Source organism: Ranitomeya imitator, chromosome 8, assembly GCF_032444005.1.
Source record: "Ranitomeya imitator isolate aRanImi1 chromosome 8, aRanImi1.pri, whole genome shotgun sequence".
NCBI lineage: Eukaryota > Metazoa > Chordata > Amphibia > Anura > Dendrobatidae > Ranitomeya > Ranitomeya imitator.
Window position 1 is genome coordinate 182,401,642 of NC_091289.1, and position 14,523 is coordinate 182,416,164.

The window sequence follows — 14,523 nt, forward strand, 5'->3', positions numbered from 1 at the left end:
ATAATACAGGATGTAACTCAGGATCAGTAATGTAATGTATGTACACAGTGACTGCACCAGCAGAATAGTGAGTGCAGCTCTGCAGTATAATACAGGATGTAACTCAGGATCAGTAATGTAATGTATGTACACAGTGACTGCACCAGTAGAATAGTGAGTGCAGCTCTGGAGTATAATACAGGATGTAACTCAGGATCAGTAATGTAATGTATGTACACAGTGACTGCACCAGCAGAATAGTGAGTGCAGCTCTGCAGTATAATACAGGATGTAACTCAGGATCGGTAATGTAATGTATGTACACAGTGACTGCACCAGCAGAATAGTGAGTGCAGCTCTGGAGTATAATACAGGATGTAACTCAGGATCAGTAATGTAATGTATGTACACAGTGACTGCACCAGCAGAATAGTGAGTGCAGCTCTGGATATACCGTAACTCTTGGTGCACAGTCAGAGTCGCCCGTCCCTACCACAAGGAGCAGTTAATCCACTACAATGTCCTAGCACTTTGGACCCGGATAAATATGCACGTGAGTTACTAAACATTAATCAAGGTTACTGGTGTAGAAAGTGACTAATTATACAGACTTGACGTCATAAAAACAAGAGAATTTCTTCTGCTACTTGGTTTTACTCATAAGTAAAAAGGATAATACAAGAACCTGATTGCAGAAGCAGCATGCATTCCTCAGCCCTTGAATGTGGTCAGTGTGGGCATATGATAATTGCTTTATGTGTGGTCTCTGCTCTATCCTCGTAAACAAAGGGTTAAACCAGCGGTGTCCCAACAAACAGCTCCTGCACATGGGCTTGGTGGCAGCACTTCTGTGGACTTGGCGGAAGCTCAGCTTGTTAGCAGCATCCAGAGGAATCTGCGGGGTCCGCCAACTCTGGAGTACAATGCGAGCACCGATATACACGACGCTCAAGCCGCTGTGAGACTACAACTCTCAGCATGCGGCGACAGCCGGTGGCCATTAGTGTAAGCCGAGTGTCCTTGTTCTGCAACAAACGAGCAAGATCACTTGTGGCGTCTGCGATGAAGACCCCCAGTCCAGAAAAAAATTCTATGTGAATTGTAAAAATAGCAAAGTGGCTAAAAGTACGGTATACTAAATGTCGTCCACGTGGTAGAGAGAAAATAAACGCTGGAAATTGACTTGCACTGTGAAATTTCACCATAGATTTTGACCTTTGCATATAAAACATGCAGATTCTGCAGAATTAGCACGGATCCTTAGCAGAACACAATGTCTTCTTCAGGCAGGAAAAGCTCTCAGAAAACACTTAGAAATGAAAATGTGCATTGTTTTTATCCAAGAATGACTCGCTGTGCAAATGTTCAGGCTTTCAAGCATCTTTTAATAAGCACCTGTTCAGGTGTGCGGCACACATTTCTTGTCTCCTTGTGCCACGTGTTTCTTTGTGGTTTTGCTGCAATCAGTCTGAATCTATAATGTGCACATTCCAATAAGAATCGAAAAAAAACATTGTATTGACAGGGGGTGCCTAAACTTTTCATATTAAAAGAACAAGATAGTGAGTAAAATGATGTTATGGGAACCTGTTGTGAATTCTGTGGCCAAGCTCCCTCCTGTGGTCGTGAGTGGTACTTCGGCTGGTTCTGTCTATGAGCTTCCTTTGGTGGATGAGAGTGGTACTGCGGCTTCTGAGTTTCCTTCCTCAGGTGATGAGGTTAAGTCGTTAGGTGCTGTTCTATTTAACTCCACCTAGTTCTTTGTTCCTGGCCTCCAGTCAATGTTCTAGTATTGGTCTTGCTTTCTCCTGGATCGTTCCTGTGGCCTGTCTATCCTGCATAAGCTAAGTTTTGCTTGTGTGATTTTTGTTTGCTATTTTTTCTGTCCAGCTTGCTATATTGGTTTTTCTTGCTTGCTGGAAGCTCTGGGACGCAGAGGGAGCACCTCCGTACCGTTAGTCGGTGCGGAGGGTCTTTTTGCCCCCTCTGCGTGGTTATTTGTAGGGTTTTATGTTGACCGCAAAGCTAACTTTCCTATCTTCGGTCTGTTCAGTAAGTTGGGCCTCACTTTGCTAAATCTATTTCATCTCTGCGTTTGTATTTTCATCTCAACTCACAGTCATTATATGTGGGGGGCTGCCTTTTCCTTTGGGGTATTTCTCTGAGGCAAGCTAGGCTTATTTTTCTTTCTTAGGGCTAGCTAGTTTCTCAGGCTGTGCTCGAGGCGCATAGGACTGGTCAGGAGCGCTCCACGGCTACCTCCAGTGTGGTTGGATAGGATTAGGGATTGCGGTCAGCAGAGTTCCCACGCCTCAGAGCTCGTCCTATGTTTTTGGTAATTGTCAGGTCACTTTGTGTGCTCTGAACTTCAAGGTCCATTGTGGTTCTGAATTACCTGTTCATAACAGGAACCGCCACCTTTACGAACAAGAACAAGGTGGATTATCACTTACACGATCAGTCAACAGATTCAGGTGCCAATAACAGCAAAAATGTAATGGGGGGGGGGGAGGAGATTTCTATCAATGCAATTTTCCAAACACAAAGTAGTTAACGATGCAACAGGAACCAGAAAACTAAGACATGTAGAGAGATCAGAAAACCACAAAAACCAGGAGGAATAAACCCATGGTGGGCATGTCAGAATAATACACTGCTCATAAAGTAAAGTAACTACAAGTCAATTACACTTCTGTGACATCAACCCATCCAGTTATGAGGCAACACTAATTGTGAATCAAATTCTATGGCTGTGTGCTAATGGAGCAGACAACATGGAAGAAATGATCGGCAATTAGCAAGACAACCCCTATAAAGGAGTGGTTATGCAAGGGGTGACCACAGACCATTTCTCTGTTCTCATCCTTTTTGGCCACTGTTGCATTCTGTCATTGCTCTCACTCCTAGAGGTACAGTAGCATGAGGCGGTGTCTACAGTACAACCCACAGAAGTTGCTCAGGTAGTGTAGCTCATCCAGGATGGCACATCAATGCGAGCTGTGGCAAGAAGGTTTGCTGTGTCTGTCAGCAGTGTCCAGAGCATGGAACAGATACCTGGAGACAGGCCAGCACACCAGGAAACATGGAGGGAGGTGCAGGAGAAACAAACAAGCAGCACGACTGCTACCTCCTCCTCTGTGCAAGGTGGAACGGGAGAAGCAGTGCCAGAGCCCTGCAAAATGACTTCCAGCAGGCCACTAATATCCATGTGTCTGCTCAAACTGTCAGAAACAGACTCAATGAGGTTGGTAGGAGGACCTAACTTCCCCAAGTGGATGTTGTGCTTACTGCCCAACACCGTGCAGGATGATTGCCCTTTGCGAGAAAACACCAAGATTGGCAGATTCAACATTGAGCTCTTCACGGATGAGACAAGGTTGACACTGAGCACATGTGACAGACGTGACAGAGTCTGGAGACGAAGTGGAGAGCAATCTGCTGCCTGCAACATCCTTCAGCATGACCGGTTTGGCAGTGTGTCAGTAATGGTGTGGGGTGGCATTTCTGTGGAGGGCCGCACAGCCCTCCATGGGCTCACCAGACGTAGCCTGACTGTCATTAGGTGCCGAGATGAGATCCTCAGACCCCTTGTGAGACCATATGCTGGTGCGGTTGGTTGGGTTCCTCCTAATGCAGGACAACGCCAGACCTCATGTGGCTGGAGTGTGTCAGCAGTTCCTGGAAGATGAAGGCATTGAAGCTATGGACTGGCCCTCCCACTCCCCAGAAGGGAATCCAATCGAGCACATCTGGGACATCGTGTCTCCCTCCAACCAACAACGTCACGTTACATCACAGACTGTCCAGGGGTTGGCGGATGCTCTATTCCAGGTCTGGGAGGAGATCCCTCAGGAGAACATCCACCGCCTCATTACAAGCATGTCCAGGCATTGTAGGGAGGTCATACACACACAATACTGAGCATCATTTCCTTTTCATGAGGCATTTCCACTGAAGTTGGATCAGCCTGTAATTTGATTTTCCACTTTGATTTTGAGCGTCATTCCAACTCCAGACCTCCGTGGGATATTAGTTGTGATTTACATTGATCATTTTTAGGTTTTACTGTTCTCAATGCATTCCACTATGTAATGAATAAAGATTTGCAACCGGAATATTTTAGTGATATTTAGGATGTGGGATTTTAGTGATCCCTTGATTTTTTGAGCAGTTGTGTGTACATATATTGGGGGGCAGTACAGTCACTATATACCCTGTGTACATATATTAGGGGGCAGGACAGTCACTATTTACCCTTTGTACATATATTAGGGGGCAGTACAGTCACTATATACCCTGTGTACATATATTGGGGGCAGTACAGTCACTATATACCCTGTGTACATATATTAGGGGGCAGTACAGTCACTATACACCCTGTGTACATATATTGGGGGCAGTACAGTCACTATATACCCTGTGTACATATACTGGTAGCAGTACAGTCACTATATACCCTGTGTACATATATTAGGGGGCAGTACAGTCACTATATAATAATAATCTTTATTTTTATATAGCGCTAACATATTCCGCAGCGCTTTACAGTTTTGCACACATTATCATCACTGTCCCCGATGGGGCTCACAATCTAGAATCACTATCAGTATGTCTTTGGAATGTGGGAGGAAACCGGAGTGCCCGGAGGAAATCCACGCAAACACGGAGAGAACATACAAACTCTTTGCAGATGTTGTCCTGGGTGGGATTAGAACCCAGGACCCCAGCGCTGCAAGGCTGCAGTGCTAACCACTGTGCCACCGTGCCGCCCCATCATATATTGGGGGGCAGTACAGTCACTATATACCCTGTGTACATATATTGGGGGGCAGTAGAGTCACTATATACCCTGTGTACATATATTGGGGGGCAGTACAGTCACTATATACCCTGTGTACATATATTGAGGGGCGGTACAGTCAGTATATACCCTGTGTACATATATTGGGGGGCAGTAGAGTCACTATATACCCTGTGTACATATATTGGGGGCAGTACAGTCAGTATATACCCTGTGTACATATATTGGGGGGCAGTACAGTCACTATATACCCTGTGTACATATATTGGGGGCAGTACAGTCACTATATACCCTGTGTACATATATTGGGGGGCAGTACAGTCAGTATATACCCTGTGTACATATATTGGGGGGCAGTAGAGTCACTATATACCCTGTGTACATATATTGGGGGCAGTACAGTCAGTATATACCCTGTGTACATATATTGGGGGCAGTACAGTCAGTATATACCCTGTGTACATATATTGGGGGCAGTACAGTCACTATATACCCTGTGTACATATATTGGGGGCAGTACAGTCACTATATACCCTGTGTACATATATTGGGGGGCAGTACAGTCAGTATATACCCTGTGTACATATATTGGGGGCAGTACAGTCACTATATACCCTGTGTACATATATTGGGGGGCAGTACAGTCAGTATATACCCTGTGTACATATATTGGGGGGCAGTAGAGTCACTATATACCCTGTGTACATATATTGGGGGCAGTACAGTCAGTATATACCCTGTGTACATATATTGGGGGGCAGTACAGTCACTATATACCCTGTGTACATATATTGGGGGCAGTACAGTCACTATATACCCTGTGTACATATATTGGGGGGCAGTACAGTCAGTATATACCCTGTGTACATATATTGGGGGCAGTACAGTCAGTATATACCCTGTGTACATATATTGGGGGCAGTACAGTCACTATATACCCTGTGTACATATACTGGTAGCAGTACAGTCACTATATACCCTGTGTACATATATTGGGGGCAGTACAGTCAGTATATACCGAGTGTACATATATTGGGGGCAGTACAGTCACTATATACCCTGTGTACATATATTGGGGGCAGTACAGTCACTATATACCCTGTGTACATATATTGGGGGCAGTACAGTCACTATATACCCTGTGTACATATATTGGGGGGCAGTACAGTCACTATATACCCTGTGTACATATATTGGGGGGCAGTACAGTCACTATATACCCTGTGTACATATATTGGGGGGCAGTACAGTCACTATATACCCTGTGTACATATATTGGGGGCAGTACAGTCACTATATACCCTGTGTACATATATTAGGGGGCAGTACAGTCACTATATACCCTGTGTACATATATTGGGGGGCAGTACAGTCACTATATACCCTGTGTACATATATTGGGGGCAGTACAGTCACTATATACCCTGTGTACATATATTGGGGGGCAGTACAGTCACTATATACCCTGTGTACATATATTGGGGGGCAGTGCAGTTTGGGGGTACCTCGGCATCTCCTTTCTCCGCCATGTCCCGACTCCCCGCCCCCTCCTGGTGTCTCCGTTCCCGGGGGCGATTTCTCGTTACTGGGTCTCTCTAGCCCCGCCCCTTATGCCAGGAAATCATAATAAGAACCCGGATGTAGTTTCTGGTGCACCGGAAGTCCTTTGTTTCTATGGTGACCGGAGCCCAGGAGCGCGGAGCATGCAGGTGTGACCCCGGGGATGTTATTGTCCTGTGTGCACTTTGCCCTCTGTTCGTTTTAGATCTGCTCGTGTGTACTGAGCCCAGCGGTGTGATGTGCGGCCTCTACTGACATATATGTACCGTGTACATGCTGCGGCTCCCGTGTGCGATATATAGGATGTGCATGTTATTGTCCTGACACCTTTCTATCATAGCTGAGATGCTCTGCGTGTCCTGACACCTTTCTATCATGGCTGTGATGCTCTTCGTGTCCTGACACCTCTCTATCATGGCTGTGATGCTCTGCGTGTCCTGACACCTTTCTATCATGGCTGCGATGCTCTGCGTGTCCTGACACCTTTCTATCATAGCTGCAATGCTCTTCGTGTCCTGACACCTTTCTATCATAGCTGAGATGCTCTGCGTGTCCTGACACCTTTCTATCATGGCTGCGATGCTCTGCGTGTCCTGACTCCTTTCTATCATAGCTGCGATGCTCTGCGTGTCCTGACACCTTTCTATCATGGCTGCGATGCTCTGCGTGTCCTGACACCTTTCTATCATAGCTGCAATGCTCTGCGTGTCCTGACACCTTTCTATCATAGCTGCAATGCTCTTCGTGTCCTGACACCTTTCTATCATAGCTGCGATGCTCTTCGTGTCCTGACACCTTTCTATCATAGCTGCGATGCTCTGCGTGTCCTGACACCTTTCTATCATGGCTGCGATGCTCTGCGTGTCCTGACACCTTTCTATCATGGCTGCGATGCTCTGCGTGTCCTGACACCTTTCTATCATAGCTGCGATGCTCTTCGTGTCCTGACACCTTTCTATCATAGCTGCGATGCTCTGCGTGTCCTGACACCTTTCTATCATGGCTGCGATGCTCTGCGTATCCTGACACCTTTCTATCATAGCTGTGATGCTCTGTGTCCTGACACCTTTCTATCATAGCTGTGATGCTCTGTGTCCTGACACCTTTCTATCATGGCTGCGATGCTCTTCGTTTCCTGACACCTTTCTATCATGGCTGTGATGCTCTGCGTGTCCTGACACCTTTCTATCATGGCTGCGATGCTCTGTGTCCTGACACCTTTCTATCATAGCTGAGATGCTCTGCGTGTCCTGACACCTTTCTATCATAGCTGAGATGCTCTGCGTGTCCTGACACCTTTCTATCATATCTGAGATACTCTGCGTGTCCTGACACCTTTCTATCATAGCTGCGATGCTCTGCGTGTCCTGACACCTCTCTATCATAGCTGCGATGCTCTGCGTGTCCTGACACCTTTCTATCATAGCTGCGATGCTCTTCGTGTCCTGACACCTTTCTATCATAGCTGTGATGCTCTTCGTGTCCTGACACCTCTCTATCATAGCTGCGATGCTCTGCGTGTCCTGACACCTTTCTATCATAGCTGCGATGCTCTTCGTGTCCTGACACCTTTCTATCATAGCTGTGATGCTCTGCGTGTCCTGACACCTCTCTATCATAGCTGCGATGCTCTGCGTGTCCTGACACCTTTCTATCATAGCTGCGATGCTCTTCGTGTCCTGACACCTTTCTATCATAGCTGTGATGCTCTTCGTGTCCTGACACCTTTCTATCATAGCTGTGATGCTCTGTGTCCTGACACCTTTCTATCATAGCTGTGATGCTCTGCGTGTCCTGACACCTTTCTATCATAGCTGTGATGCTCTGCGTGTCCTGACACCTTTCTATCATAGCTGAGATGCTCTGTGTGTCCTGACACCTTTCTATCATTGCTGCGATGCTCTTCGTGACCTGACACCTTTCTATCATAGCTGCGATGCTCTGCGTATCCTGACACCTCTCTATCATAGCTGTGATGCTCTTCGTGTCCTGACACCTTTCTATCATAGCTGAGATGCTCTGCGTGTCCTGACACCTTTCTATCATAGCTGTGATGCTCTGTGTCCTGACACCTTTCTATCATGGCTGCGATGCTCTTCGTGTCCTGACACCTCTCTATCATGGCTGCGATGCTCTTCGTTTCCTGACACCTTTCTATCATAGCTGAGATGCTCTGCGTGTCCTGACACCTTTCTATCATAGCTGTGATGCTCTGTGTCCTGACACCTTTCTATCATAGCTGCGATGCTCTGCGTGTCCTGACACCTCTCTATCATAGCTGTGATGCTCTGTGTGTCCTGACACCTTTCTATCATAGCTGCGATGCTCTTCGTGTCCTGACACCTTTCTATCATAGCTGCGATGCTCTTCGTGTCCTGACACCTTTCTATCATAGCTGCGATGCTCTTCGTGTCCTGACACCTTTCTATCATAGCTGCGATGCTCTTCGTGTCCTGACACCTTTCTATCATAGCTGTGATGCTCTGTGTCCTGACACCTTTCTATCATGGCTGCGATGCTCTGCGTGTCCTGACACCTTTCTATCATAGCTGTGATGCTCTTCGTATCCTGACACCTTTCTATCATAGCTGTGATGCTCTGTGTGTCCTGACACCTCTCTATCATAGCTGTGATGCTCTGCGTGTCCTGACACCTTTCTATCATAGCTGCGATGCTCTGCGTGTCCTGACACCTTTCTATCATAGCTGAGATGCTCTGTGTGTCCTGACACCTTTCTATCATAGCTGTGATGCTCTGTGTCCTGACACCTTTCTATCATGGCTGCGATGCTCTTCGTTTCCTGACACCTTTCTATCATAGCTGTGATGCTCTGTGTCCTGACACCTTTCTATCATAGCTGCGATGCTCTGCGTGTCCTGACACCTTTCTATCATAGCTGCAATGATCTGTGTCCTGACACCTTTCTATCATGGCTGCGATGCTCTTCGTTTCCTGACACCTTTCTATCGTAGCTGTGATGCTCTGTGTCCTGACACCTTTCTATCATGGCTGCGATGCTCTGCGTGTCCTGACACCTCTCTATCATGGCTGCGATGCTCTGCGTGTCCTGACACCTCTCTATCATAGCTGTGATGCTCTGCGTATCCTGACACCTTTCTATCATGGCTGCGATGCTCTTCGTTTCCTGACACCTTTCTATCATAGCTGTGATGCTCTGTGTCCTGACACCTTTCTATCATAGCTGCGATGCTCTGCGTGTCCTGACACCTTTCTATCATGGCTGTGATGCTCTGCGTATCCTGACACCTTTCTATCATGGCTGCGATGCTCTGCGTATCCTGACACCTTTCTATCATAGCTGTGATGCTCTGTGTCCTGACACCTTTCTATCATGGCTGTGATGCTCTGCGTATCCTGACACCTTTCTATCATGGCTGCGATGCTCTGCGTATCCTGACACCTTTCTATCATGGCTGCGATGCTCTGCGTGTCCTGACACCTTTCTATCATGGCTGCGATGCTCTGTGTCCTGACACCTTTCTATCATAGCTGTGATGCTCTGTGTCCTGACACCTTTCTATCATAGCTGCGATGCTCTTCGTTTCCTGACACCTTTCTATCATAGCTGTGATGCTCTGCGTGTCCTGACACCTTTCTATCATAGCTGAGATGCTCTGCGTGTCCTGACACCTTTCTATCATAGCTGAGATGCTCTGCGTGTCCTGACACCTTTCTATCATAGCTGAGATGCTCTGTGTCCTGACACCTTTCTACCATAGCTGTGATGCTCTGTGTCCTGACACCTTTCTATCATGGCTGCGTTGCTCTTCGTTTCCTGACACCTTTCTATCATGGCTGCGATGCTCTTCGTGTCCTGACACCTTTCTATCATAGCTGCGATGCTCTTCGTGTCCTGACCCTTATCTATCATAGCTGCGATGCTCTTCGTGTCCTGACACCTTTCTATCATAGCTGCGATACTCTGCGTATCCTGACCCTTATCTATCATAGCTGTGATGCTCTGTGTCCTGACTCCTTTCTATCATAGCTGTGATGCTCTGTGTCCTGACACCTTTCTATCATGGCTGCGATGCTCTTCGTGTCCTGACACCTTTCTATCATAGCTGCGATGCTCTTCGTGTCCTGACCCTTATCTATCATAGCTGCGATGCTCTTCGTGTCCTGACACCTTTCTATCATAGCTGCGATACTCTGCGTATCCTGACCCTTATCTATCATAGCTGTGATGCTCTGTGTCCTGACTCCTTTCTATCATAGCTGTGATGCTCTGTGTCCTGACTCCTTTCTATCATAGCTGTGATGCTCTGTGTCCTGACACCTTTCTATCATAGCTGCGATGCTCTGTGTCCTGACACCTTTCTGTTATCACCAGTAGGAACCTTTTCAGTAATTTGCTCTTTGGAGCAGACAGCGCCCTCCTTCATCACTCCCACACGTCCGTGGCCCCCGTGTGTCCATGACCCGGTCACTGCAGTTATTTTTTATCTTCTGGGCTGATGGAAGAATTGTCTCTCATTCCTTAATAACTTCTGTTTCTTGCTTTCCTGCAGCGAGAGGAGAAGCAGCTGGAGTCCAGTTTGGATTCTCTCATCGCCCAGGTTTCTGATTTGAAGAACTCCTTGGGTGGATTCATCTATAAGTTGGAGAATGAATATGACCGACTGACTTGGTGAGTGAGAAGAGACCGGCACCAGCCATTGCCCCCACACATCAGGCCGGTCAGTGCCGTGTCTGTGGGATCTGTGGTATGACACGCTGGATTTGGTGCAGATGGCTGCACTGGAAACGGGGAAGACATTACAGCACAAAACATGTAAAGAGGGAATTCGGCATCCACGTGTGGTCGAGAAGCCACAACTGTCTCTTAGTGAAGATTTCATCCTTTGCAAATTTGTGACCATTCTTGGCACAATACATGCACCATAGGAGGCAAGCCGTGCAACATTTTTGATAAAACCCAATTTCAAAAATAATTTTTAACTAAAAAAATACACGTATTTAAGTAAAAAAAAAAACATATATAGGACAGATATACACCCTAATAGTGTTCCTTATCTTCCTAATATACACCCATATAATATTCACCCCTGTTGCTCTGCTCTCCATGACATGGAGGCATAGCTATATCGGTTACTTCCATCTCCCACCTCTAGAGCTGTTATAATACCCCATGAGGTCACTTCCCAGGGCCGCACAGTATTTTGGGAATTACCTGCCGATCACAGATATTAGGGGCAGGGACACCTTCCCCAGACATGGCCGCTGTCTGCGGGTTACTAGTGTGGTTTCCGCAGAGTTTTTAGCTGCTGTAGTGACCTCGTACGCCACATATCTGCAGTCACCATCGCCCGTGATCCCAGAAGGACAGAAATGTAAATAGTTGTAAGTCCTAGAAATGGAGCTTCCGGGATGGAGACTCCATTGTGAATGTTCTTATCGTGGAAAGGACTGATGCTTCAGACAATTAACTTTTAATGTGAGCTTTGGGCTGATTTTCCTGTGCAGATTTCACAGATGTCGTCTGCGGCTTTCTATTCTATACTTATGATTGCAATTAACCTTTATGAATAATATAACAAGGTACAGGAGGGAGGGCGTAAGCTTCCGGATGAGGCTCCACAAGGTTCACACCGGGTCTTTTGTACAGACATGTCTCTTAAATGAGTATATATATATATATATTTTTACATTAAAATGCGCCCATCTGGATAGTAAACAGCAAAGAGCAGATTCTTGCCTGTCGGACCCCCCGCTATTCTTCACTCTTCCGGCGGGGGAGAGCTGCTGCCACTGGTAGGTGACTGTCTGTTCTCCGTTGTTTCAAAGGAGTTATCCCCTTTCAGAAAGTCCCAAACCCCGAACGCAGTTGGTTTGATACCAGTGTGATTGGCTGCAGCGCTGATGTCATTTTGACCATGCAGCTGCCAATCAGTGAGCTCAGAAACTCTGCCCGTGTAGACAGAACGCTCAGAGCCGCTGAGCTCACCGAGTGACTGTCGCGATGTCATTGTGACGTCAGTGCTGCAGCAGATCTTTCGTACCCGGCCATGGCCACTATAGACATAGACCATAAGATCCATCTTCTTCTTGACTTTCGTAATGAATCACATCGATCTCATATACTTTTTTCTTGCTTCATGTCGCTTCCAGTATTTTTGGCCCCATAGATCATTTTCTATTGCCTTGATTTTTTTTCCTATCCTGTCATTTATTTTCTGAGGTTCCTTAGTGACCCTGTCCCATTCCCTCCGTCCTTCAAGACCTCTCTTAATTGCCACCTCACCGATCTCTCTCCCTAGGCCCTCTGTGCTGGACAGTTTCGCCCTGCTCTCGGGTCAACTTAATACTCTGAATAAAGTCCTGAAAAATGAGAAGACACCATTGCTGAAAAACCAGGTCATCATCCCCCTACTCCTGTCACCGGACAGAGATGAAGAGGTCATGGTAAGTGCCGTTGTTTAGAACTTCCTCCAAGAAGCCTTTGTTGTCTAGAGATTTCCTTCTTAACATGGGGGGTTAATGTTTGCAGCGTCTCACTGAGGGGAGGGTGCCCGTATTTAGCCATGAAGTGGTACCGGATCACCTGAGAACCAAACCGGACCCTGAAGTGGAGGAGCTGGAAAAGCAGCTGGTTGCAGATGCATCTCGCCTCACTCCAGAAGTGGCCCAGGTAATGACCCACCTTCATCACTGCCGGCCTCCATTACCTTCTCATTTTGTCCTTATGTACTAAACGGAGTTGCTTGTTTCCAGAAACAAGTGCAGACTATGAATAAGCTGTGCAACAACCTGCTGGAGAAAATCCTCAAGGAGGAAAGGGAGTCGGATGTTGGAAGTGAGTGTCTGAAATCCATGTGTGGGTATATGAAATGTTCTCATTGTCAAAAGGTCAGTACTGAGATTCTCAAGATGCAGGAAGCCTATCCTCTATCAGACATGTAGGGGGATATGGGGCAGATGTTAAGGGGTAATGACTGCCATTCACCTAAGCATATTAAAGCATTTTCCACTTTTGGCAAAGTGGGCCCCAAGCACTTGCAGGCTTGCAAAATAACAGATCAAAATGGTGCTCGCGCTTGCTGTCCCAGCCCCGGTTTTCCGAACCTGCTCAAGTCTTAGTTTGGCCGCAGCAGTGATGACCATTAATGAGCTCTGCAAATTGTGCATTCAGATCAGAGGTGTTGGTAATGTTCCATATTTTTTCTTATTTTAGATCTACGACAAAATAAATCAACGTATAATCCGACTGACACAAATGCGCTTGTAGTAGCTGTAGCCTTTGGAAAAGGCCTGTCCAATCGGCGGCCCCCAGGACCTGGAGGCCCCATGGGTCCAGGACAGTCTGCAGCAGGTGGGATGTTACAAGGAGCTGCGGGCATGCAGCAAGTACCCATGACCCTGCAGCCCAACCAGCAACAGCATATGCCTGGAGGGGTTCCAATGGCACAGACTGGCCAGCCAGGTAAGAATGGCCACACAGGCCAAAAGATCCATAGCTGGATGTCTGTCTATGAATGAACTGACAGGGTGCTCAATGTCTCCCATTAGGTAAGATGCCCAGCAATATCAAAACCAACATTAAATCTGCCTCTATGCATCCATACCAGCGATGAATCCCACCTGCTTCCAGAATAGGGGCACTCGGCCCCAGCACCGGTAGATGAAACTTCAAGGACTTTCCTTCACATGCACAGATGTTATTGATGCAAATAAGACTTGTATTAGGAATCTTCTTTACACAATGAGGAGAATGTTAAATCCTTTTCCCTGCATAATAATAAAGACTCGGACAAAAGCACAAGTCTTAAGATGTCCTCATGGCTGTAAGCTGCCAGGGCAAGCTGAGAAGCAGGATTGTCACAGCTCGGACACCTCTGTAATACTCACAGCTGCTCATCTGGCCCAAATACCTCCTTCAAATCATTTTCAGTTAGGCAGGTTATACCTTGAGCTTTCAACAGTGGGCTGAGGTTCTGTGCAAATAGTGTTGCGCTGCTTAAACCAAGCACAGATGCTCGGTGCGCCCTGGGTGTGGCCAAACAGCTCGGTGCGCCCTGGGTGTGGCCAAACAGCTCGGTGCCCCCTGGGTGTGGCCAAACAGCTCGGTGCCCCCTGGGTGTGGCCAAACAGCTTGGAGCAGCTTCCAACCTACTTGTTTTCCATCTCTCTGCCGTTTTCTGCTTCCTGTAAACCAGAGCATT

At 47.0% G+C, this 14,523-nt stretch overlaps 2 protein-coding genes across 4 annotated transcripts in view; one reads left to right on the forward strand and one right to left on the reverse strand.

Annotated features, from left to right (window-relative positions):
* Nucleotides 1–6,388, reverse strand: part of SZT2 (SZT2 subunit of KICSTOR complex) — a 103,813-nt gene extending 97,425 nt beyond the window's left edge. For all 3 annotated transcript variants that reach the window (XM_069738070.1, XM_069738071.1, XM_069738069.1), the window contains exon 1: nt 6,286–6,388. In XM_069738070.1, the coding sequence (XP_069594171.1) occupies nt 6,286–6,309 (24 nt within the window). In that variant the 5' untranslated portion in view covers nt 6,310–6,388. The remainder of the gene's footprint in view (nt 1–6,285) is intronic.
* Nucleotides 6,389–6,413: 25 nt separating this feature from the next.
* MED8 (mediator complex subunit 8) lies at nt 6,414–14,123 on the forward strand. The gene is made up of 7 exons (XM_069738073.1): nt 6,414–6,489; nt 10,873–10,991; nt 12,622–12,766; nt 12,852–12,992; nt 13,076–13,157; nt 13,536–13,784; nt 13,871–14,123. The coding sequence occupies exons 1-7, from the start codon at nt 6,484–6,486 to the stop codon at nt 13,933–13,935; spliced, it is 807 nt and encodes a 268-aa protein (XP_069594174.1). The 5' UTR covers nt 6,414–6,483; the 3' UTR covers nt 13,936–14,123.
* Nucleotides 14,124–14,523: the final 400 nt, after the last annotated feature.

What these genes read in the sequence shown, in the direction of transcription:
- MED8 (XM_069738073.1), top strand. An exon ending in TCACTCCAGAAGTGGCCCAG is followed by an intron (nt 12,993 to 13,075) that starts GTAATGACCCAC and finishes GCTTGTTTCCAG; the next exon opens with AAACAAGTGCAGACTATGAA. An exon ending in GGCACAGACTGGCCAGCCAG is followed by an intron (nt 13,785 to 13,870) that starts GTAAGAATGGCC and finishes GTCTCCCATTAG; the next exon opens with GTAAGATGCCCAGCAATATC.